This window comes from Pholis gunnellus (assembly GCF_910591455.1).
Source record: "Pholis gunnellus genome assembly, chromosome: 17".
NCBI classification, from domain to species: domain Eukaryota; kingdom Metazoa; phylum Chordata; class Actinopteri; order Perciformes; family Pholidae; genus Pholis; species Pholis gunnellus.
The window spans coordinates 15131225-15157145 of NC_136544.1; the positions used below are offsets into that span (position 1 = coordinate 15131225).

The window sequence follows — 25921 nt, forward strand, 5'->3', positions numbered from 1 at the left end:
CTAATAGAGACCTGTATGCTACAGTAAACTGGGTTGAACCTTGCATGTTACCAACCTAAGATAATGCTTCTATTCTGAGTCAATGTGTGACGTAAATACGATTTAAATGCATACAATGTAAATGAGAGATTATGTGTCGGCGTTGCTCGTGCCTTGAATTTGTCTTGTAAAGTCCGACACACCTCGAAGTGTCCCAGCTCTCATGTAAATACGCTACGTATTGAGAGAGAGAGAAACAACTGAGACATGAATGTTTTTACTGAGTCGAAACTTTGTTTCTTTAGGCTGAGGGTGTAGTCACTAACATGTTTGTGGAAGCTCCCAGACCCAAGCAAATGAATTAGGTGGAGAGATGGTGACAATTTCAACAAGTCTTCTCAGTGAAAGACCTTCAATAACATCAGCCTCATTTTATGCAAATATTTTTGTGAGCCCGAATGTGTGTGACATTAATCTGATACGGTAATTTGCTGTATGTCACAAGGACACAGTGTAGAAATGACAAAACCGCAGCTTCCTAAAAAGCTTTCAAGTGTGACTTTCAAACCTGACAAATTCCTCTTCTACATCTAAAAAGTATTATAGCAATTCAATATTGAACAATGAAGTCAACACAACATGAATTATTGTATTGTTCAACTAAGCGCACTAATAAACCTGACTGCAGTAATTCGACGAGGAGCAGCACTTTAGCACTCACCGTCTGAGACTTTTAAACATTTCAGTCCTTAGACAATGAAAATGGCAAGCTAGAACCAGAAGCAACAATGATCCATTCAAGGTGTAGACGTGTTGGAATATGTCACCTTTTACATTCATTGAACTACAATGTATAAATTATAACTACATACAAATGATTTTCCAGCTCTCCCTTCTACTTTATCAGGATTTCTCCTTTTTCTCCTCATCGGTCTGTCCCTCTGACTTGTCCAAATCCTCAGAGACCGAAGGTGCATCTTTCTGCTGAAATAAATCATTATAAATCAGGATTAGCATTGTTGAAATTGATATCCAGTGCAAACCAACAGCTTGAGATGATGTGTTGCCGGAGACTCACCACAGATCTGTCTTTTCCACAAGAGCATGTCAGCCATCTTATGTACTCCTCTCGCACCTGGAGCATACAAATGAACAATTCAATGCAATACAAAAATACACAGGGACTGCAAGGCAAACCATTGCACGTAAAGCAATGCTACATCATCGACATAAAACACCAGATCCTCGCTATCAAAGATTGAAGGTCGAACATCAGTATCATCTCATCTGTCTCAGATCAATTAAATGACGCCTTATCAGAAGGCAAGATGAACAACGATGAATCTAAAGAGTCTACCTCCTTGTTGAGCAGGCAGTGGACGATGAAGAGGAAGGTGCCCTGCTGGGAGTTAAGAATTATGAAGAGGACCTGGAAGAAAAGGTTTGTCTGGTACAGGCCCAGAATCCAGGTACAGCCCAGTATGACAAACTGGGCCAGGATCTTGAACAAAATCAACCTGTAAACAAGGAGAATGTACTTCAACTTTCAGAATTTTCAAAATAATGTCACATTTTTCATTTCTATGCAAAGACATGCAACATTCATACCTGGTGTCTTTGGATTGAGAAACATCACTTCTCATGTTGGCCAACGTCGGTCTCAAACTCCATAAAGTAGCACAGAACAATATCCAATTAAGCTTGAAAGGGGGGGAAACAAGAGATAGAGCAGTTGAAAGGAGATATAACACAAAACCTTCAATGATTGTAGAGAAATAGGCCTCTGAAGAATGAATAAAGGGAGGCCTGATACAGACACTGTTCTCCTCTCTAGCTAGCGGTGAAAAAACACTGCCTGTGGGCGTGTCCCCCCCATCGCAAACGAACCAGAAGCTTTTGTATTTGCAAAGATTGTGAAAATAAGCAACCTACAACTTTCTCTAACAATTCACATGACTATGCGCCAAGCAGCACATGTATATTTTGCCTGGAATCATGTCTGTAAAAGAGATATTTACCAGTTTTCCACTACACATATGTATCAAGGCCTCCTACCACCGCATAACCTTTTCTAGTCCGTTTTTGGGCTATACTCACCATGCAGCGTCCAGTGTGCATAGAGTTAAAACTATTCAAACCAACTCTTTTTTTTCGCGTCCCTGGTTAGTGCTGCGTTGCTTGCTATCTCACGATGCGTTGAGAGCCAAATCACTCACTTTGTATAGAACATGAAAATTGGGCTGATTTCTCATCGGATTGCACCACACACACAATTGGTCTTGGACTTAAATCCATCAGGGCATGCAGAGAGCTTTTCGCTTAAACTTGAACAAACCCAACAACAATACTTTATCTTAAAAGGTGCTAACATTGTAAATAGTTGTTTACTGCTATATTAATGCTCTAATTATAAAATGTAGTGCCTTTAAAGTGCATGTAAGCTAGTTTTTCAGTTTGCTAAAAAGTTGGTGCAGACAAGGTTAATAACAGAGACCACACCAGGCTGAGCTGATTGAATTTCCACTGAACAGATGGGCTGCAACTGCTAAAATGGTATGTACTTACTCCAAGGATAACAATCACAGGGCCGGTTAAAGCCCAGTTGAAATGACGCTGTCTAGACAGCCAGCACCTGCAAAAGGAAACAAACAATCCTTTCAACCTAGATGCAGACATACAGGAGAATATGATGGTTTGTCTTACTGTTTGTCATACTCACACCTCTGCTTCAGTAGCACCATATCCATCAGAATATAGCAGTGCAGAAATACCCACAATCACAAATGGAACGCCGTAGCCAATCAGGTAGAGAAGTGGCCTTGGGAGGCCATCTCTCTGGATGACCTGCACCTTAGAGAGTCTCCGGACCAACAGGTGGAGCTGGAGCGCCTCCAGCAGCATCCACACAAAACTAGCTATGACTACGAAGTGGAGGAGCCCCGCCATGACGGTGCAGGCCAGCTGTGGACACACAAGGTATATCTTGAAAACAAAGAATTGCTCCTGGAAATAGCCTCACCGAAGAATGGTTCAGTTGGTTCACATTTAATACGCGTGGGAGAGACCCAATGAGGGTCTCGCTGTACCTCTTGTTCAACATATTCGTCATTCCACAGCAGCAGCAGATGGGAGAAGAAGAGGCTGAGGCAGAGGTGAAGACGGGCTGTGTTGTTGATCTTGGGGTTCCAGCTACACAGGAGGAAGGTGAAGATGGCCAAAGCGAGGAAGAATAGTCCGACAATCACACACATTCGGTTTAGCCACTCCAGGAAAGGATTCTCCGGTGGAGGCTGAGAAGATAGAACACGCGCACACACAGATTAACCCTATCTTTGTTTCTGCCCTAAGCAACACACTTTGACCACGCACATGAATCTGATGTACCTCCCCGATCTGCATAATGAGCGCAAAGGTAGAAAGGTGGGAGCAGCTGCACACCGTGTAGTTTTCATTAGAGAACGCAACCCAACAGCCCTCTACCGACCAACGCATGGTCTCTCCCTCTTTTGCTCCCTCTCCTTTGTTCTTGCTTTTGTCTTCCCAGTACACACAAGTCACTATTCCAGATTCAGGTATTTTCTGAGAAAACCAAGAGAAACAGAGATTGCATTAAAAGTTAAGTTTATTTTTTGTCTGAATGGAGAGGTGTTAGATCTTAGTCGAGGCTGCACCTTGTGCTGGATGGTGAAGTTGACAGGCTCGGTGAGGTTGGTGTTGTTCATGGACAGTAAGATCGCAGTAAAAACATCCGAGTACATCTCTGTCTGGTTCTCTGTTTTAAAGTATTGATGACTAAGAAGACTCTCCATCCCATTCAGTATCATAAAGGCAGCTACTGCAGTACCTAAGAATGTCCACATGATACAAGAAATGAAGAAACAACTACAAGTGTTTTGGTCATCATGCTCGTTGTAATCTACTCTGCCTCACCGTTGTTGGCGCTGGCTAGAGCCTGCAGGTTCATGTCCATGGTCTGGCCTTTGGCAGAAAGGGGGGCCTTGTTGTCATGATGACTCCCTGGGCCAATAGCTTGTAGGCTTAAATCTTGCACATGGATGAGAATTACTTCAGCTACAATTGATAAGTGCTGAGAATTAATATGAAGCCCATCTAAACTAAAAGGGACCCACTCTTACCCACTGTTGAAGTATGCACTGATTTTCTGGTTGTGTTCGGAGACACCATCGAAGAAACTAGACGGTCTGAGATGCCCAGGATCACACTGCCGGTCTCCCCATCTCCTTCACTACTCAACCCAATTGACATTGCAAGTGGGCCAACCCCTGACACTTCCTGCAAGAATGTGAGTATTTGTGATGAAGGAATAAATAAAAGGCAAACAGAAATAAGAACATAAAATACCCCATCGAGCTCTAATTGTGTTGGATGTTAAGTACCATGCATGCAGACAAGCCGTTTGCCACCGTCTGCAAAGACACCAAGAAGGAAAAAGGGAAAAGAGTTAGATAGAATGTAATTGGAGTGTCCTCAGACATCAGCTCTTCAGACAGTCAGGAACTGTGTGATCTGTTTGCACACAAAAAGTGTTCTTTACCGCTTCTGGTAAGACGACCCCTGGGTTGTTCTTAAGATGTTCATCCATATTGCCAAGGAAAGCTCTTTCTTTTGTCTGACCCTGCAGTAAAATTGTCAGTTGAGTATTTGTTTACTATACTACATTGTAAGCATCCATGTTTTAAGAGAATTTTACGGTCTAACTTTGTATAATCTCAACCTGATAACTGCTAAATACAACATAACAAGCCCGGGTCAGCTCTGGCCTCCAAATATAATTCCGTGAAAATCCTAAAACACTGCTGCTGAGATATTTGTTTGAACATTGTTATGCACATTATAGATTCTTCAATCATAAATTCTCAATGTTGAAATGAGAGAATGCCATCTGGGCTTACCTCTGGAGGTTCTATTGCATCTAGAATATCTTGAAGACCTGTCAGTAATTTAGAAGATATCGTTCATGAACTTCTTCACATTTTCACAAATCTTCATTATTATCTAAAAACTGCACTTGGCTCACTTTGACAAAATGTGACCCCCGGCTCCCAAAAGAGTCCAGTTGAAGGGTAGAATCCATCAGGACAAGAGCAATAGAAGGTCCCCGGTACGTTAGTGCACACAGTTAGTTTACCACATAAACCAGGTGTCTCACTGCACTCATCTATATCTGTAAAGAGTGAGAAAACACACTGTTAAACACATACTACTAAAATATATGGTAGCAAAATCACACTAATAGTGAACATGTGCACTCACCTGTACATGGGTTAGCAATGCTGGCTATCACACCTGGGTTGTTCAGCCGAAAGCCAGGGAAGCAGGTGCAGGTGTAAGATCCGATTGAGTTTGTGCAGTTGGCATCAGGACCACAGATGGCGGCATGTTTGTCACACTCGTCAACATCTGCCAAATACATGATACACGAACAAGATAGCTTTGTGTGCGAGTTGCTGAAAAACATCTTGAATCTGAAAAATATAAATCTAAATACCAATACAGATGTTGGTCTCGCTGGGCTCCTGGTCCAGTTCAGTCGGTGCGTACCCCAGGTGACATGTACAGGCGTAAGCTCCCGGTGTGTTGGTGCAAGCAAATTCAGGCACACAGAGGGTGGAGTTGAAACACTCATCAATATCTGAGGAAGGAACACTCAACACAGTTTGTATGAAATTGTGAAAATGCTCAAGTAAATGGGGAAAGAGTGATTTTACTCCAAAATAAATGTGCCGAGTAAGGTGGCCTATTTGGTGTTGGCGAGGAGGGGAAGTCAGGTGAGTTTTGCTCTTGAATGAGAGCTACTGTAGATGCATTGTGACACTAAATGCTGTTGAGGTGGCATCTCAGTAATGCCTTACATTAGTTTACATTATCTTGCTTTGTCGAAGGTATTCATATTTTGACATTTCGAACTACATCTGTTAATAGCTTAGAGGACATGAGAAAAAAGTCTTGTTCATCCGGTGATGTGTAGCATTTCTGAAAACAGACCTTGGCAAACTGGAGTTGCGTCGGGCACAAGTTGGTAGCCTTCATGGCATTCACACACATAACTTCCTATGTTGTTGTGACAGGTCCCATCATCACCACAGACATTGTCAAGACACTCGTCAATATCTATTAAAGGAAAAAAGAAAGTTGTATAACAGCCGAAACTCAATAAGGTCATCGCAGCTCAAGATTGACAGCGAGACATTTTTCAAACGGTACCTGTGCATTTGTTGGAAGTTCCAGGTGGTAATGCTGGATCTGTAGCTTTGTATCCATCCAGACAGGTACAAACGTGTGATCCAATGGCGTTGGTACATTTGGCGACGGGGCCACAAATTCCGGCAGTCCTCTGGCACTCATCTATGTCTGCCAAGAGACGTTACAGACAGGACTTTAAAGAAGTGGTATACTAAAGCACACAATGCCTCGTACTTCCTGCATGCGAGTTAAAATGTACTTACCAACACAACCATATGAATCTGGTGTGGGTAGGTGTTTTGGGGGGATTTCATACCCAGAAACACAGGCACAGCCTCCACTACCTAAACACTCAGCAAGTGGTCCACAGGAGTCTGAGCTACACCTATAATGGTCTAAACAGAGATGAAATACAATGATTATAATACAATCAAACAAAAACAATGAGTTGTGCAATCCCCCAGCTGCTACCTTATTATGGTATATGGTACATTAATGACACTCATTTTTGTCTGTGAAGCTGTTTAACGTGTTTAACGTTGTTGTTGTCCCCTGATTTTCCGTGTCACTGCGATATTTTCCAGATACCTTGTAGCAGGGGATCTATCTAACTAATTTGGTTTAATTTGGGTTGATTTAATTAAATTAAATATATATTTAAGGTGCAATACACGGGATTGGGAGCATTTCTATTGCCTCTCAACGGCTCTCAACATGGCGACGTCTTGCAGCTAACCCTAACCCTTTTTTTGCAAACCTTTTGTTACCACGACTGCAACAGTAATTTTGTAAAATTACCTTAAATTTCTTTCATATACACATTGAAATGTTGGACTACAAGCTCTGTATCAAGTTGTTATTATTGATACAGCCTCATCTAAAAGCTGTGAAAAATTTGTCTTTCACTTCAAACCCATACTTTCCACAAAGTCATGGTCTCTGTAATTTATACAAACAAACACATTGGAGTACATCAATTTGAAGCAACTCACAGGTCAAGTAACCCTTTGGGCCAGTTGGGTGTCTTGATGGTTTGTACACGTAGAATCCTCCAGGACACAGAGCAACACTCACTGAAATACTTTTGCCCTTACAGTATTGAGTACGACCGTATGCAGTCCCTATTGTGGGAGTCACAGACTCGGTGGTTGGCAATGCAAATGGAACATAAATCATATACAGTGTTCCACCATGATTATTTGCTCGACATCCTGGAACAACTCTGTCTCCACCAATGCCTGTGAAGCGCCACCAGTGGTTTACAAGATGTGCATCATCTTTAGGAAAGCCAAGGAAAGAAGTCGATTCAAAGTTCCAGTTGCGCCGTGGTTCTGTTATGTTGGTATATCCATCACAAGAACCTGTAAGGAACACGGAAACATTGGCAATTTAGACAAATGAATGGTTATTTCAGCCATTGTTAGAAACGCTTTCTTTGTTGTCTGTGAGTAAGTGAATATCATCCGTACCAGGAGGAAAATCACATGTGACATGGACGACAAGGGAGCCTGACGAAAAGGGAAATAATGGAGAGTTAAGGAGAAGTTGTCAGTGCCTTGAAAGGATTTTGCTAAACTTTGTATAATCTACATATTAAATAACAAACTATGAATGCTGCACATCTCAAAGGCATGATTTAGAATAACTATTACTTGATTGTAATTATTTGAATTTGCTTTTTATCTCACAACTTTGATCAAAAATGATTCACGTTCTGTCCAAATAACCTCATCTTCAATTAAAAAATGTGCAGCATGGACATATTATGAATAAATTCATATGGGCTAGTCAAATACATACCTCAAGTAGTAATAAGTGGAGATTCTCACACATTTATACAAAAACAGGAATGCACTTACCCAGGAGAAGTATCGATGCGCAGTAGTTCATCATGGCACGTTCTGTCAGTATATGGTTAAATTTGCACAGTGCCCAAAAAGTGTTCTTAAACGGTTTGAATCAAATGCAAAACATATGTAAATTTGCTGAAACGTGATGTTGAAGGTCTCTTCAAAATAAAAAAATTGCACTTTGATCAAATGAGCAACGTGATTAGAGCTTTTGTCATTGAGTCTGTCCAAGTTGGTCTTTTATACTAAAAGGGTTTGCGCATTGACCACCTGGCCTCCATCCATAGCCAGTGACCGAAACACAAGTTTTTGCACAACTTTACAGTGTTTGATTGAAATACCATTTCATCCTTGCAATGTAAATATTTAAAAGCAGCCTTTGAGATGTTTCCTCCCATTATGACGACATCAGGGATGGCTCTCTGAAAGGAAGAATGTTCTGACCTTTAATATCAGTAATATCCATAATGTCATTATTGTAAGTTGGAAATTGAATCTAGGTTGTCTGAACTGACCCATGCATCCATCACAGCCAACTCTTACTTTTCATTAATGTGTTTTAGTCATATTGTAATAAATGCAACACTTGCCTGTGATGCCATTTTCTAAGTACATATGAAGGCATCATGCTCATTCCATAAAATTGAATTACAACTTTATATATACATAAGAAATAGAAGAAAAACAAAAGATGACAACTACTCACAAGTCACATATCCCGTTCTGCAGTGTGTGACTCAATGGTTTATCCACGTAGAATCCTCCGGGACAGAGGACCACACTCACTTTTAATTGCGGTGACAGACTCAGCAGTTGGGTGAGCAAATGAAATAAAAAGAGTACGCGGTGTGCCTCCACGATTGGTTAATACACAGTCAGCAACAACTCTGTCTCCACCGATGCCTGAGAAGCGCCACCAGTGGTTTAACAAAATGTGCATCATCTTTATGAAAGTCAAGGAAATAAATGGATGTAAAGACCCGGTTGCGCCATGGTTCAGTTATGTTGGTGAATCCGTCACAAGATCCTGCATGGAGGCAAACAGTTGCAATAATGAGGACTTTATAGTTGTCTCAATTATAGAGAGTTTTTATTTTTCTCAAGTAAACATCTTTCATACCAGGAGGAGAATAACTAGTAACAAGGATGACAAGTGAACCTGAAACAAAAAACATGATCGAAAGTAAAAATAAGAATCAGTGTCCAGAAAACGTTTGCATTTATGGCAGCTTATATTTTGTCAAGTCATTATACAGGTTACAATGTTTCTACAAAGTTTTAAGGGGCACATCCAAAGTCATTTGTTGGGAATCTGACCTGATGACAGGTAACTTTAAAGCATGAATCACAATTTAATATTTACCGATCCTAATGATTTGCCTACAAAACATCTCGTTTTAAGGTAAAACAAAAATCATTCTGAATGATGTTTCTTCTGCTGCAATTTCAAACTGAGAAGTAATGTGACTTTTTTAAATGGATATTGAATAAATGTAATCGGGTTAGTCTGATAAACTACCTTCACTTGATATATTTGAAATCGCTCACAATTCATGTGAAGACAGGAAATCACATAGCCAGGAATGACGAGTGACGAGGCACAGTAGTTCATCGTGACAGACCCCCGGACATATCTGCTGATAAGTTCTGACTACACAACATCTACATCGCAGATTTGCACAGCACTCAAAGAATATTTTCCTTCAAGTGCTCATGCAAAGATATAAAATGCAAATCCACTTTAAGGGCAGAGATGCGTGTCACCATGCACCTCTCTTCCTTTTACAGATGTGTCCCAGCAACCGCAGTTGAGGTAGCTGTTACCCCGTCAAGCTGTCAGAGCTATGGAGCCCACACTGTCACTAACTGCACTCACTGAATTAATAAATACCATCACATTTTTGGGCAAACAATGGGTGTAAAATATGCATTCGAAGGATATATCTAGGAAGTCTAACTGATTCAGCAGTGAAAACAGGTTAAAAGGATAAAGATAGAAGCTGGAGCCTACAGATCTCAGTGTAAAGGTAAACCGCCACATCACCTGGCGTGTTGTTCCTTATGAAATGAAGGAACAACACGTTTCCTGTAAAGCCGGGTGGGTCTTTATTCGCTGTTCTGGCTGTTCTCATCCAGCGTTCGTTGCTATACCTATGAAAAATAATGTGCCGTGTTTTAATAAGTAATCATGAAAGAGGATTATAAAGACCACAAAAGCCCACAGAGTAAGGCGGGGCGGTGGATGAGTCCAACAAACACTGAGCTTTCAGCCAGGAGACCACAGTTTATTCCCCACTGTTGACTTATTTGTCACGTAACTTCAGTAACTTCACTTCCGAGTTATTTCGTTCAAATTCCTATTTCTTTGAGTTACCGGTGAGGAGGATGCCACTGCTGGTTGCTGCTGCTGGAGGGTATCTTCTCAGACTGGAGCAAAAGATGGCTCCCTAAAGTAAAGCCCTTAAATCAGGAAGTGGCCATTTTAGAATGTACCAAAAGACGTCACATCATGGGGGGGGATTGGGATTTCTGTGTATGTCTTTAGTGGACATTAGCTTGTTGTTGCTTTTGTTTTTGGTTAATTGCTTGATTATCTTCCCTGATTGACTGACTGTTAAGTTCAGTCTAGTGAACGTTTATCGGCCCAGAACTTCGTTACATATTTTAGTACATTTTTTTGCCTCATTTTTGGTTAAATATAATCCTCCTTTTGAAAATTCACCTGTCACTCCGCATGTTTCCACACCTCTAATATCTAATCGATTAGCTGAGGCACATGATACCCATCGATCCTGTACGGGAAGATATGAGGTGTGAAAACACTGGATACGTGTCAGTAAACAGCTGGTGAAACTCAGAGACAACAACGGTTTATTATACACTCAAAACAATATAACCACAATAGTAAAAACACTTCATATTTACAGATGAGTCAACAAAATGCATTATGTATGTCATGCATGAGTCATCTATCAAAGGGGAGACACAGAGCTTACATTTGTGAAAATGCTCTGACTTTTGCACTGCCCACCAGATCATGCTGTGTTTACATGAACATGGAGCTACATACTTATGCGAGGCAGAGTTAACAAAAGCATGAATATGATAAATAGTAGTAGATACAGATGAGGTATACATACACACACACACACATATACATTGTATGATCCCCAACCAAAACAACAACAATAAAACAATAATATGTAATGACTAATGGTTCAAAGTGGATACGGCTGCATATCTGCTCCCTGTTGTACGTCTCTCTTTTGTGATATTCATTAGCCTTTCTGCTCTTCAGCCAGGTCCTCGGAGACTGATGGTGCATCTTTCTGTAGAAATACATTTTTCATGTGTATTTATTTTCATTAAAATAAGAGGCATGCAACATTACACAAATTCTAATTCCAGCAAGACATTCGAAAGAAAGCTTCCTACAGACCAGTGGAACACATCGGTTCACATATGCAGGCACACCTAGCATGTGGTTGTCTCTGTTCTGCATACTATTTTGTGTATTTGTGGACCATATTAGCCTCAAAAAGAATTAGGTATGCTAAAATGAAAACGAACATTTCCCTATTATAAGTGCTATCATGCGTTGTTGTTTTAGTTATTAAAACTCACCACTGATCCTCTTTCGTTGCGCTTATTGAACGAACAGGTCAGCCATTTCACGTATTCATCTCTGACCTAGAAAATACAACGAAATACAACTCCTTTAGATGTATATCTTAATGCTATCAAAAGGAAAGATGGCTGTTTTTCTTGCTATTCATTGCTAGTAGAAGTCTTCTGTGGACTGAATATATATCAGACAGAGTCATCCCCCGCATAAAGAGTCTACCTCCTTGTTGAGCAGACAGTGGACGATGAAGAGGAAGGTGCCCTGCTGGGAGTTAAGAATTATGAAGAGGACCTGGAAGAAAAGGTTTGTCTGGTACAGGCCCAGAATCCAGGTACAGCCCAGTATGACAAACTGGGCCAGGATCTTGAACAAAATCAACCTGTAAACAAGGAGAATTGAATGAGTTTAAACATAGATGACTACTGAGTACAGTATTTTGAACACTTTGTGTTAACACATCACTATCAGTTTGCAAATTAAATATAACGAATATGTTAAATATCAAATGATGTACCTGCATAAGACTATGAAATTCCTCACATTGTTCATTTCAATGCAAAGACATGCAACATTCATACCTGGTGTCTTTGGATTGAGAAACATCACTTCTCATGTTGGCCAGTGTGGGTCTCAGACTCCATAGAGTAGCACAGAACAATATCCAATTAAGCTTAAAAGAAGAAGAAAAAATACAGACACAGAAGCTGAGCTGATACGGAGCAGCATATTGCCAAGAAAGAAAGAAAAAAACAGACATTTATCCACAGCTGGTAAAGACTACTTCCTGGCCTACCACTGCTTAGCTGCAAATTATAACTGCATTTTTAGACCCTTCCACTTTTTCGTGTCTCCGGTCAGCTCTGCATTGTCTGCTACCCTACCATGCTTTGACAGCAAAATCACTCACGCCCTTAATAATTAGGGGGAATTTGTGTTTGGAGAAAGCTTCTTGCGTCACCTCGTGTTTGCCTTTGAGTGCATGTTGGCTAGTTTTTCAGTTGGTCCATGGCAAGTTAAAGCTAGAGACCACACCAGGCTGAGCTGATTGAATTTCCACTGAACAGATGGGATGCAACTGCTAATATGGTATTTACTTACTCCAAGGATAACAATCACAGGGCCGGTTAAAGCCCAGTTGAAATGACGCTGTCTAGACAGCCAGCACCTGCAAAAGGAAACAAACAATCCTTTCAACATAGATGCAGACATACAGGAGAATATGATGGTTTGTCTTACTGTTTGTCATACTCACACCTCTGCTTCAGTAGCACCATATCCATCAGAATATAGCAGTGCAGAAATGCCCACAATAACAAATGGAACGCCGTAGCCAATCAGGTAGAGAAGTGGCCTTGGGAGGCCATCTCTCTGGATGACCTGCACCTTAGAGAGTCTCCGGACCAACAGGTGGAGCTGGAGCGCCTCCAGCAGCATCCACACAAAACTAGCTATGACTACGAAGTGGAGGAGCCCCGCCATGACGGTGCAGGCCAGCTGTGGACACACAAGGTATATCTTGAAAACAAAGAATTGCTCCTGGAAATAGCCTCACCGAAGAATGGTTCAGTTGGTTCACATTTAATACGCGTGGGAGAGACCCAATGAGGGTCTTGCTGTACCTCTTGTTCAACATATTCGTCATTCCACAGCAGCAGCAGATGGGAGAAGAAGAGGCTGAGGCAGAGGTGAAGACGGGCTGTGTTGTTGATCTTGGGGTTCCAGCTACACAGGAGGAAGGTGAAGATGGCCAAAGCGAGGAAGAATAGTCCGACAATCACACACATTCGGTTTAGCCACTCTAGGAAAGGATTCTCCGGTGGAGGCTGAGAAGATAGAACACGCGCACACAGAGAAAGACGCATAGATTCTGATTAACCCTATCTTTGTTACTGCCCTAAACAACACACTTTGACCACGCACATGAATCTGATATACCTCCCCGATCTGCATGATGAGCGCAAAGGTAGAAAGGTGGGAGCAGCTGCACACCGTGTAGTTTTCATTGGTGTACGCAACCCAACAGCCCTCTACCGACCAACGCATGGTCTTTTTTCCTCCTGTCTCACTTCCTTCTCCCTCCTCTGTTTTGTCCTCCCAGTACACGCAGGTCACCAAACCAGATTCAGGTACCGTCTGATGAAAGATTTTAAGATATGCTGAACGATAGCAAGCCTTATGTTTTCTCAAAAGGTAGGTGGACAGAAAGAATTGAGCAGCACCTTCTTATGTTGGATGGTAAAGTTGACAGGGTCAGTGAGGTTGGTGTTGTTCATTGCCGGTAAGATCGCAGTGATGACATCCGAGTACATCTCTGTCCTGTTCTCTGTTTTAAAGTATTGATGACTAAGGAGACTCTCCATCCCATTTAATGTCATAAAGGCCGCTGTTGCAGAACCTGGAAATGTCCAGGAGATCAACGGGGTTTTAGCCCATTTGAAAGTCATCTTTCAAATGAATCTGGTAATCTTGGTAATTTGCCATCATCTTTTTCATTATGAGCTTTTTTTTCTCACCGTTGTTATTTTTGGCCAGACCTTCCAGGTTGATCTGCATGGTGTTGTCCTTGGCTGAGAGCGAGGAGCTCTTCGTATTGTTGCCTCCGGGCCCGACAGTTTCAAGACTTAAATCTAACACACAGGTCAGTCTTTAGATTTTGATTATCCACACGGTACACATACAGTAAATGTCGACACTGAACTAAGATGAGCATTTCTTACCCACTGTGGAAGTCTTCACAGTTCTCTTGGTTTGGTTCTGACCTGGCTGCACGATAGCAGACACTAAACGGTCCGAGATGCCCAGGATCACACTGCCGGTCTCCCCGTCTCCTTCGCTACTCACCTTGCTTGACCTGGCACGTGGTCCAACACCCGACACTTCCTGCAAGAATTAGAATATTTCAATAACTGACCTGCCTGGTGACGCAAACACAAAGTAGGATTAGAGCATCATCAAACGACGCGCTACAGTGACACGGGTTATTTATGGAATAACAAGTACCATAGATGCTGAGAAGCTGTTTGCCACAGTCTGCAGATAAAGCACACAAAAGAGAAAGAGGGAAAGAATTATGTAAATGCAGTTTCAGTGTCATCCTCACATAATGTGCATTACACTTCAGAGCATCCAACCGTGAACAATGGCACAGTTTAAAAAAAAACGTTGCATTCATAGTCAATAATTTTAGGGCTAATAACAAAACTGTATAGATCATTATTGCCGAGAGTGATCTATCATGGAAATACATATTTAAAGGTAAATTGGAGAGGACCACCGCTCCTTGTTTTCTACTCACTGCTTCTGGTAAGATAAGGTCCGCATTATCTTTCAGTTGTTGGTCCATGTTGTCAAGAAAAGCTCTCTCTTTTGTCTGACCCTGCAACAAATCCACAAACATAGCCTCATCTTTAATGTGATAAGCCGGAATGATAATGTATTTTGGCAAATATGTAAACATGTTTGCAACATGAAATATTGCAACATTGTCACCTCTTCCTGCTCACATTACAAGTAAGCGATTGTATTGAGGCATGTGTAATTTGGATTAGATTAAGACACCTGTGTGTTGTTGTAGTTGTTATAATAATTCATTCTTTGACAGTGCCACAGTGCTGGTGATCCTTACCTCTGGGGGCTTTATCTCATCTAAAATGTCCTGAAGACCTGGTGAGTCAGTGCAGATGAAAATGACAAAAAAATTGAGCACATCAGGATACGGTAGTGTACTTTATATACTGTGCGCAATTGCATCCTAAACTCACTTTGACAATATGTGACCCCCGTCTCCCAAAAGAGTCCAGTTGAAGGGTAGAATCCATCAGGACAAGAGCAATAGAAGGTCCCCGGTACGTTAGTGCACACAGTTAGTTTACCACATAAACCAGGTGTCTCACTGCACTCATCTATATCTGTAAAGAGAGAGAAAACACACTGTTAAACACATACTACTAAAATATATGGTAGCAAAATCACACTAATAGTGAACATGTGCACTCACCTGTACATGGGTTAGCAATGCTGGCTATCACACCTGGGTTGTTCAGCCGAAAGCCAGGGAAGCAGGTGCAGGTGTAAGATCCGATTGAGTTTGTGCAGTTGGCATCAGGACCACAGATGGCGGCATGTTTGTCACACTCGTCAACATCTGCCAAATACAAGATACACGAACAAGATAGCTTTGTGTGTGAGTCTTCACTTCTGTTCGAAGTTACAATTGAGTTGCAGTTTTCCATCTGCTCCTAGTTGCTGAAAAACATCTTGAATCTGAGAAACAATCAATATAAATACCGATACAGATGTTGGTCTCGCTGGGCTCCTGGTCCGGTTCAGTCGGTGCGTACCCCAGCTCACATTTACAGGTATAAGCTCCCGGTGTGTTGGTGCAAACAGATTCAGGGCCACAGAGGGTGGAGTTGAAACACTCATCAATATCTGAGGAAGGAACACTCAACACAGTTGGTATGAAATTGTGAAAATGCTCAAATAAATGGGGAAAGAGTGATTTTACTCCAAAATAAATGTGCCGACGTAGGGGATTAATAAAAATACATAACTCTAAATTGTTTGTTCTACTATGAATTAATGGTCAGAATGAACCATGTTTTTCTTCCACAGTAAGGTGGCCTATTTGGTGTTGGCGAGGAGGGGAAATCAGGTGAGTTTTGCTCTTGAATGAGAGCTACTGTAGATGCATTGTGACACTAAATGCTGTTGAGGTGGCATCTCAGTAATGCCTTACATTAGTTTACATTATCTTGCTTTGTCGAAGGTATTCATATTTTGACATTTAGAACTATCTGTTAATAGCTTAGAGGACATGAGAAAAAAGTCTTGTTCATCCGGTGATGTGTAGCATTTCTGAAAACAGACCTTTGCAAACTGGAGTTGCGTCGGGCACAAGTTGGTAGCCTTCATGGCATTCACACACATAACTTCCTATGTTGTTGTGACAGGTCCCATCATCGCCACAGACATTGTCAAGACACTCGTCAATATCTATTAAAAAAAAGTTGTTTATCAGCCTGAACTCAATAAGGTCATCGCAGCTCAAGATTGACAGCGAGACATTTTTCAAACGGTACCTGTGCATTTGTTGGAAGTTCCAGGTGGTAATGCTGGATCTGTAGCTTTGTATCCATCCAGACAGGTACAGACGTGTGATCCAATGGTGTTGGTACAATTGGCGTCGGGGCCACAAATTCCGGCAGTCTTCTGGCACTCATCTATGTCTGCCAAGAGACGTTACAGACAGGACTTTAAGGTGCGAAGTATGGTACATGTTCACAAAACGTAATGAATGAAACATCTTAATGGTGTGATGAATGGGGATATAAATATATAGTTACGGTGATCCCACTGTGATTTACTGCAGCTCAGATGAAATGAATGTACGTACCAATACAACCGTATGAATCTGGTGTGGGTATGTGTTTTGGGGGGATTTCATACCCAGAAACACAGACACAGCCTCCACTACCTGCACACTGAGCAAGGGGTCCACAGGAGTCTGTGTTACACACAGAATGGTCTAAACAGAGACAAAACACACACACACAGACTCAAATAGACAAACAATATTCTTGGTGAAAGCTAGAAGTATCTCTTTAACTGCAGTTAGCAGCACATCATTTAGTGGGACATAAACTGAAATATACACTAAAGTACATGGCAACGGATGTCAGTGAGTCATAACTCCTTACAGGTTGGATAACCCGCACTGCTTTGTGGGTGTCTTGATGGTTTGTATATGTAGAATCCTCCAGGACAGAGGACTATGGCCATTGTAAGAGAAAAAGTATTGCACGTTCCAGTCCAACCATATGCAGTCACTGTTGTCGGAGTTTCCGATTCAGTTGTTGGATGACTATTGTACATATAGATGGGGTACGCGGTACCACCACTAGGGCCTGCTAGGCAGCTTGTGAAAAGTTTGTCTCCACCAAACCCTGAGAAGCGCCACCAATGCGAAACAAGACCTACATCATTATTTGGATAGTCAGAAAAGGAGGATGATACAAATAAGTAGTTGCGCCATGTGTCAGTTCGGTTCGTGTATCCATCACAAGAACCTGCGTGGAACAGAAAAGCGTGCACATGTCAATAATGATGAAAATATGTCACCAAGAAACAAAAATCTGTATCTGATGTTTACAAGTGAAAATCATTCTCACCAGGAGGAAAAGCACAATGGCCAAGGATGAAGAGGGAACCTGGAAATCACAAAGACAAAGAAGGGTTATTGTTTTTATGCATTCTAAATGCGTGTGAGATTTATATGCAAGATATATCATAGAAATGATGTCAATGTTGAGCTGGTGCGGATGATATTGATGACGAGACGTGTTCATGAGACTAAATTACAACAGCATTTGTTACAACAACACACTGCAAAAAAAATGTACAGTATTCTTTCGTAAACTCAATTTTATTTTCATAATATTGCTGCATTTGGTTAAAAAATAAAAAGCACATGTTTACTCTGGAGGCAGATTACTCTAAGTGAACAGTAGTTTACATTTATCGTAGTAATGCATTGTCAGGAAACATGAATTAACTCACCCAGGAGCAGTGAAAAGGCACAGCAGTTCATCTTGACAGGTCGGACTCCACAAAACATCAATTACTACTGTTTAAGCCATGTACCCGCTGATTTGCACAGCATCCAAAAACTGTTTTTACAAGGTTCGGCACCCAATGCAAAAACCAATGCAAAATGATTTCCGTGTGACAAAGCTTAAGTGTAACACAGCTCAAGACGCGAGGAGGGAGCAGAGGTCTGAGAGGCATACTGCAATACACTAACATTTGTAAAAGTCCCCATCTGCTTAGAGTAAGAGGATCACCCCAAACAATGTTCTGCGTGCAATAAAAAGCATTAAGAACATGTTCTAGTTTGTGGTATGTGTTTCTGTATTGAATTTTAATTATTATTTGTTGCTGTGGTTGTGTTTTGTTGGCCTAGCGTCATGATCATGAACAGGAGGTTTACCTGTTATTCATATTTCACATGGATGCATTTATGTTTGTCAATAGAAAGCCAAATGTTCGAAACATTCTTCAATGAAGAGGTTTTTTTTATGATGCAAAAAAATTCCCCCAGAGGCAAAAATAAAGACAGATGTTTTATTTGAGCTGAAATAGCTTCTTGTTAATCATAAAGATGGTAAATGTGGTAATTCTGTTAGAGAGTCATGTTGTTGGATAAAGTAAACATGCTTCAGACTATATAATCATGGCTTGGATATTCTTTTGGGGTATTTTGATGTAAGCCCATGTACAGTGAGGCATTAACATCAGATAGAAAAGTCCATACTGCTCCTGTTGTTATCAAAATCACCATTTCTGAGCGGTTGTAAATATGTCTGAACATTTATAAATTCATAGTTTCCAGAGTGAAACAGAAGAGAGGGTGCGTGCTTCCCCTCTCATGTCAATTTGTCTTGTAAAACGGGTTACATTGTTGTGCAGCTATAGGCTGTATGTAAATAACTAACAAATCCCTGCAAATACAAACATAGGAAAACACGCTGGTCCTTTTTTTCTTTTTTAAGGCAGCAGCTATGTACTGTGTGTGAACATCTTGCAAACCTGGTCTCATTAACTGAAATTTCAAATCCAGTGAAGATACGGCATTGAAATCAAGGCTGATACCAAAAGAAGGAATGAAATTAAAGAAATCATTTCTTGACAACATTATTAGGAAAGATCACTGGTGTCTATCATCATGGAATTGTGTTAATTCTACTCAGAATAGACTGATTGACGTAAAATGATATCACACCCACAGGATACTACCAAATATTAAGAGGGAAATCTGACAGAATAATAATAATAAAAGAAACACGACTGTCTCTTTCGGTTGTTTAGTCTGTTTTATTCATTTACTTGTCGTTACCTTGATGCTAGTTGGATTTGACCTGTTAGATTCATGAGTGCCCATTGCCCCCCAGTGGTCACACTGGAGAACTGCAGTACTACAATCAAATGAATCTCAAGCGTTTACATCATTGATTGAAATACATACAATTTAATATGACTGTGATTGTTATAAACACAACATCAGTTCTGGTAATAACTGTTGATCAGGAGTTGTTTTAATGACAATTGTGGGGCCTGGGGACCAGCTGGAGATGTGTATATTTAAATCAAGGCACGATAAGAAAGATATTGTTCATAATATTAATAATTTTAGAGACATCAGTACGTTTTTTCATGTTCAGAACTAACTTCCATAAACGTCACATATGCATACAAATTGTAAACACCTTTTTAACCCTTGTATGGTGTTCGGGTCTGTGGGACCCGTTTTCATTTGTTAGCAAAAGAAAAATGATACGATTACTCATTACCCACAGAATACCTGTGGGATTCAGAAACTGGCAGAGAACTTTTCCGTGCAACAATGTCTCTGGAAAACTTCCAAGATTATCCGCTTTGATAACCGAGATGATAGACCAGCTCGACGGCAGAGAGACAAGCTAGCTGCCATCAGGACAGTGTGGGACAAGTGGGTGCACCGCCTCCCCCTGTTTTACAACACTGGGCCCAATGTCACCATTGATGAGCAGCCAATGCCATTCAGGGGCCGCTGCCCCTTTAGGCAGTATATACCATCTAAATCTGAAAAATATGGTATAAGGATCTCAGCTGCCTGTGATGCCACTTCCTCATATGCTTGGAATTTACAAGTCTACACAGGGAAGCCTGATGGAGGAGCCCCTGAGAAAAATCAAGTAATGAGACTTGGACCCATCACATGGGACAATTTTAAACCAAAAACGACAAGCACTTTAATTCATAAATGTGATCTAACAAAGGTAAAGGGCAAATATTAACCATATATGCTGTTTATATTGCTTGTAATTGGGATGAAGTAAACATCTTTTGAGTATTTTAACATAAAATAGTTTGATTGTGTTGAATTAAAACCCCAGAAATGCAGCGGGTCCACCAGACCCACGAACACTGGCTGTGTAACAAAAATATGAACACCATACAAGGTTTAAAACAACAACTTACACAACATACTCAAGTACGATTTCAAACACAGTTTACCGAAACTTCCGGTGTATACTTTCAAAATAAAGTCACGACTGGGGAATTCAGAATCGAAATACAATATATATAAAATGGTTAATTTCTCTATGAAGGTAATAACTATGATATTTTCCATGTGGCACAGTACAGGTAGCTTGAACACATGGCCAACCCGAGCCCCCACGAGCTCAACAAAGAAAGGAGGACGGAGCGGGCGAACTTACTAGGAACCATTATTCATAGTCTGTGTTTCCTCACCACTATTTATAGGAACGGAATAGGTACAGTGGGAGTACGCGCACCGGTAAATCAGATGCATTTAAATTCTGTTAAATGTCTAAATGCTCTATATTCCTGTATTTGTGTGTCCCTGCATCTCTAACGCCTCATACGTTTGAAGATGGAGAATCGTAGCATCGCTTTCACGAGCCACAGACTGCAACTAAAGCTGCTCTTTATGCGTGTTGCTGCTGTTTGTATTAGCATCAGATGCTAACGATACAAAGAGTTTTAGTCAGTGCGAGACGTTATCAAGTTTTATGTTGCAGTTATTGACTATTGTATTATTAAAATACTTGTTGTATTGCTAATTAAACGTTAGTTAACCCTCATGGAAACAGGTGTGTGTGTGTGTGTGTTTGTGTTTGTGTTTGCGTGTGTGTGTGTGCTTTTTATTCACATTTAACCTGGTTAACGTAACTCTTCTTTTTATAGTGTAACGCTGCCCAACTAACCTGAAGACCATTGTTGATGTGTTAATAAAAACCACGGAGACAACCATGACTTCACTGGTGAGTTTTTATCTCGTCGCTCTCAACTACAAAACCTGACTTTTATACCTGCTAATAAAGTTCAGAAATAAGAGCATAGCCTTCACATAATCATGTAGGCAGCATTGTATTACCATTTATCTCAGTTTAAAGGAGGATGGTGGTCTGTTGCAAGAGACAAAAGTCCCCCAAAATACACGTTAATCTGTTTGTCTTACAGGGGAGCAGCAGTTCCTCAGCCACAGAATACACAGTGCGAGTCCCCAAGTGAGTAACATGGCCTGACATGCAAGTGTCCCGACAGACCTGGTCACGTGTCTGTTGTTCTGGCAGTTTCTGTACAGGCATGTTGTGTAACTTAAAACAAGGCAGAGCTACTCGTTCACGTTTTGCAGACCACTGTATTAAGAATGTAGATGAAATGATCGTATGTGTACGTACTGACCTTTTGTGTCAGTGTTGATGTGGATGCTGAAATGTGCCATAACAAATAAGAATTGGTTAATTAGACTACATAGTTTATTGTTTATACTATTCCTGTAACCCTCCAAAGGAATAAGCAGCTAAAATTGTTTTTGTTTTGTTTATCTGTCCCATAGAAACACCAGCAAGAAGTACAACATCATGGCTTTCAATTCAGGGGACAAAGTCAACTGTTCAGCCTGGACACAGGTGGGCTTCCTGTCAGCGGTCTGTAGCACAGAGAGAAATGACAAGCAGCGTGGTTACCCTAAAAAGAATACAGAAAATCTGAAGTCTTAAGACGAGTGTCTCAAAGAAGCAGCAATAGCGACTTACATTTCTTAACTCCTCCCTCTCCCTTCCTTCCTTCCTTCCCTCCTTCCTTCTCAGGCTCGTATGGAAAGAGACATGAGTGCCCGACGGATATACGGGGAGGAAGAGGCAGCGGACGGCGCGGCTGGCAGTGAGTTTGGCAAAAAGCAGCGCGAGGAAGCGCGCCGGAAGAAGTATGGTATTGTGAAACGAGAGTTCAAAGTGGAGGATCAGCCCTGGGTTCTTAAGATCAATGGCAAGGCCGGCAAGAGGTGGGGAGAAAGAAATACTTCAGTACCGTCCGATTCACTCTCAATGAACCAACATGTCTCTCTTTGAACCTGGTGAGGTTCGGAGGGAGCACACGTATATTTATGAATTTCAAATGTTCTTCATGGGGGATCTCTACTGTTTTTTTTCTTTCTACCTGTTACAGGTTCAAAGGTGTAAAGAAGGGCGGTGTTACAGAAAATGCGTCGTACTACATCTTTACTCAGTGTCCCGATGGAGCGTTTGAGGCCTTCCCGGTCCACGGCTGGTACAACTTTACACCGCAGGCCAAGCACCGAACTCTCACTGCTGAGGAGGCTGAGGAGGAGTGGGGCAGGTGCGAATGGGGGTTGAACAGGGAGGGATGGCAATTTTTAGCTTAAAAAAAAATATATATATATATATATATATATATATATATATATATATATATATATATATATATATATATATATATATATATATATATATATGTATAAGTACTTAGTTTACCCATCTGGTGCAGGTGTGTCAAGCACTTAATATCTGACATTCTCCTCGCTTTACAGAAGAAACAAGGTGGTGAATCACTTCAGCATCATGCTTCAGAGACGCTTCCGGGAGCAGGAGCGTGGCGGTGGTGGTGGTGACGATGATGACGATGAGAACGAGAAGTCCGGCAAGAAGAAAAAGAAGGGGGGCGGGAGAGGGGGCGACCTGCGCATTCACGACCTGGAGGACGACTTGGAGATGAGCACCGATGACAGTGACAGCAGTATGGGGGACGGTGAGCAGGAAGGAAAAGGATTAAAGACACTTAAACGGGATTGCAGTATTCAATGTTCCTTCAGTCTGCCATAGCTGTACACGTTTTCATTCCCTCTGTCATCGTGTGATTGTTCCCCCCCTTCCACGCACCTCGTCCTCGGACAGATGGAGACGGTAAGACGAAGTCGAAGAAAGACACGGGGAAGGGAAAAGGAAAGAAGAAGAAGAGAAAGAGCAGCGACAAAGAGGCCTTGGAGGACAGCGATGACGGGGACCAAGAGGGTCTAGAGGTGGATTACATGTCGGATGAAAGCAGGTCAGATCCGTCGTGTCCTTTCACACGAAGACTCCCTCTTTGTGTGCACAATACAAAATGTTGTCGTTGTGTTTCTTCCTTCACTAGCATCTAATTCTGTTTTCCCGGCGCAGTTCAGACGAAGAGCTGGAAAAGGGAAAGCTCAGCAAAGGAGAGGATCATCCCAAAGGTCAGGTCTTCTGCTGTTGAGCATTACTGATCCAATAATCACTTAATGAAAAGAAGACAATGATTTTGTTATACACTCATATCCATATGAGTGTAAGTCCTCACTCAATGCACACAAAGCGTTGCGTTTAGGATTTACTGGCTTTACGGAATGAATGATTGGTATTTAGATTGTTTTCCTTCCAAAATGTTTGTCCTTTTTATAGGGATCGATGAGGCGTCTGAAAGTGAGGAAGAGAGTGAGGAGGAGAAACCGAACGAAGAGGAAGCGAAAGAGGAGGAAGAAGAAGAGGAGGGAAAGAAGACGCCGGTCCAAACGGAAAAGAAGAAGAAAAAAGGTGCAGACCCCGCGGAGACAGATAAGGGTTTGACGAAATACATACTTCAATGAGCTCTTAATAATAAACATAAGCAGTGTTGAATGACTCTCCCGTCTGCTTGATGCATAAAGACAAGTGCATTTATGCTGAGTCGTGTGGTTTTTTGTGTGTCACAGACAGCAGCGGCGAGTCCGAAAGCTCAGACGACAGTGACATCGATGGAGAGACGGCCTCCGCTCTGTTCATGGTGATTAGTGTGTGCGTGGTGTGTGCGTGGCTGCATAAGTGTATACAGTGTTTGTAGCGTCTCATCAAGCATCCCTCTTTCTTTCCCCGTCTCAGAAGAAGCGCACGCCTCCTAAACGTGGAGGACGTGGCTCAGCGGGCAGCTCCAGGACTGGCAGTCGCCCCGGGACGCCATCCATAGACTCCGCCTCCACCTCCAGCACACTCCGCGCTGCTGCCAGCAAGCTAGAGCAAGGTGCTTCATCATATCCCACTTCGACGTATTCGTGTGAAACTTTCAAAAGTGGCCGTCGACGTCACTTTTGTTCCAACTAAATCTGTCTGTCCTGCAGGTAAGAGACAGACTCCGGGTCCGAGCGCTGACTCGCCAGCTGCCAAAAGGCTCAAAATGGAGCCCAGCAGTCAGAGCCCTGCTCCCTCTGGGAAGAGTACGCCTCAACCCCCATCAGGCAAATCCACTCCTAGCTCCAGGTACTAGATTGTTACCAGTCTTCGTTTATGCCTTTCAGAAATATTAAGTTCTTTAAATGATTCTGAGATTTACGGTGAAACTGCAAAATATATATATATATTTTTTAAATGTTGGTCTTTGTGTTCTTTTCTGTCCGTCTTCCCCGCAGTGATGTGCAGCTGACGGAGGAAGCAGTCCGGCGATACCTGATCCGTAAACCGATGACCACCAAAGACCTGCTGAAGAAGTTCCAGACCAAGCGCACGGGTTTGAGCAGTGAGCAGACCGTCAACGTGCTGGCACAGATCCTGAAGCGCCTCAATCCGGAGCGCAAGAACGTCAACGACAAAATGCACTTCTACCTCACCGAATAAGCGACGGGGTGGAGAGCAAGCGAACCTCTTCAGTCACAAAACCCATGGCCCCCCTGAGAGGCTTTGTGTCCGTTTTTAAAACACGCTGTGCTGTGACATGCCACAGGATCGGAAGTTGGAACTGTCATTACTGGTGGCATTTATCAGAAAGTATTTTGTTTTGTTCGTATTAAGTATTAAGCATCCCGAATTTCTTTTTCATTCCCTGGAATCTCACGTTAAATAATAGAAAAACAACTTGATTTTTCTCCATGTGTGAACAGTTTAACTTGGAATTTAATGATTGAAAAAAAAAAGTCTTTAACTTGTTTTGTTTTTCTGTAGAATTTTTTCCAATAAAATGTAAAAACTGTGGCTGTGTAAGACTTTACTCTTTTAAAACATACTGAAACAGGCTACGTCTTTTATCATTTTTATACAAACGTTAGTGTAAGGAAATTTAATACAGAAAAAGCTTTAAATAGCATTTCAAATCTCAATCGGTAATCTGCGAATATGAAGTAAGGTTTTCTAAACGTATCATTTTTACAACTTGAGTTGGAAGATGGCATCCTCAAGCACTTCAAATATAATTATAAACTAGTTCCTTATTTAGTTTCTAGAGGTGTACTGAATGTGTGTACAGCCTGCAGTACATCCACTGTTGTGCACGAGTACAGTCGGAGGAGTGGAGTTCAGTTGGCAGTCATGTGGTTGTGCTTTGTTTTGAGAGATTTTCCTTCTTTGCATATTGAGGCGTTCCTATGAGCCTGTTTGGGATGATTATCAGTCAATGCTAGGGGCAGCAACAG

At 41.6% G+C, this 25921-nt stretch overlaps 2 protein-coding genes across 3 annotated transcripts; one reads left to right on the forward strand and one right to left on the reverse strand.

The window, feature by feature from the left end:
* Window positions 1-882: 882 nt before the first annotated feature.
* On the reverse strand, window positions 883-19597 carry LOC306709251 (adhesion G protein-coupled receptor E1-like; the record flags this gene model as incomplete). Its single annotated transcript, XM_079177318.1, has 21 exons — window positions 883-963; window positions 1058-1114; window positions 11878-12037; window positions 12237-12328; window positions 12757-12823; window positions 12911-13152; window positions 13278-13481; window positions 13594-13791; window positions 13878-14053; window positions 14172-14285; window positions 14376-14538; window positions 14659-14688; window positions 14954-15034; window positions 15284-15321; window positions 15420-15566; window positions 15656-15802; window positions 15946-16089; window positions 16740-16886; window positions 17107-17164; window positions 17829-17867; window positions 19553-19597. 21 exons carry the CDS (start codon window positions 19595-19597, stop codon window positions 883-885), a joined length of 2430 nt encoding a protein of 809 aa, XP_079033444.1.
* Window positions 19598-20961: 1364 nt separating this feature from the next.
* Window positions 20962-25385, forward strand: gtf2f1 (general transcription factor IIF, polypeptide 1). 2 transcript variants are annotated; one of them, XM_079177449.1, is made up of 14 exons: window positions 20962-20998; window positions 21409-21485; window positions 21685-21731; window positions 22064-22136; window positions 22317-22510; window positions 22675-22845; window positions 23057-23274; window positions 23421-23571; window positions 23685-23740; window positions 23946-24104; window positions 24236-24306; window positions 24402-24540; window positions 24638-24776; window positions 24926-25385. In XM_079177449.1, the coding sequence occupies exons 2-14, from the start codon at window positions 21474-21476 to the stop codon at window positions 25128-25130; spliced, it is 1635 nt and encodes a 544-aa protein (XP_079033575.1). In that variant the 5' UTR covers window positions 20962-20998; window positions 21409-21473; the 3' UTR covers window positions 25131-25385. The 2 variants fall into 2 exon arrangements, with proteins under 2 accessions (XP_079033575.1, XP_079033576.1); XM_079177450.1 differs by having other exon boundaries at window positions 23946-24077.
* Window positions 25386-25921: the final 536 nt, after the last annotated feature.

Bases quoted from the DNA above. Each gene is read 5' to 3' on its own strand.
- gtf2f1 (XM_079177449.1), top strand. The intron at 21,732-22,063 runs GTGAGTAACATG...TCTGTCCCATAG, and splicing joins TACACAGTGCGAGTCCCCAA to AAACACCAGCAAGAAGTACA. The intron at 23,572-23,684 runs GTCAGATCCGTC...TTCCCGGCGCAG, and splicing joins TACATGTCGGATGAAAGCAG to TTCAGACGAAGAGCTGGAAA.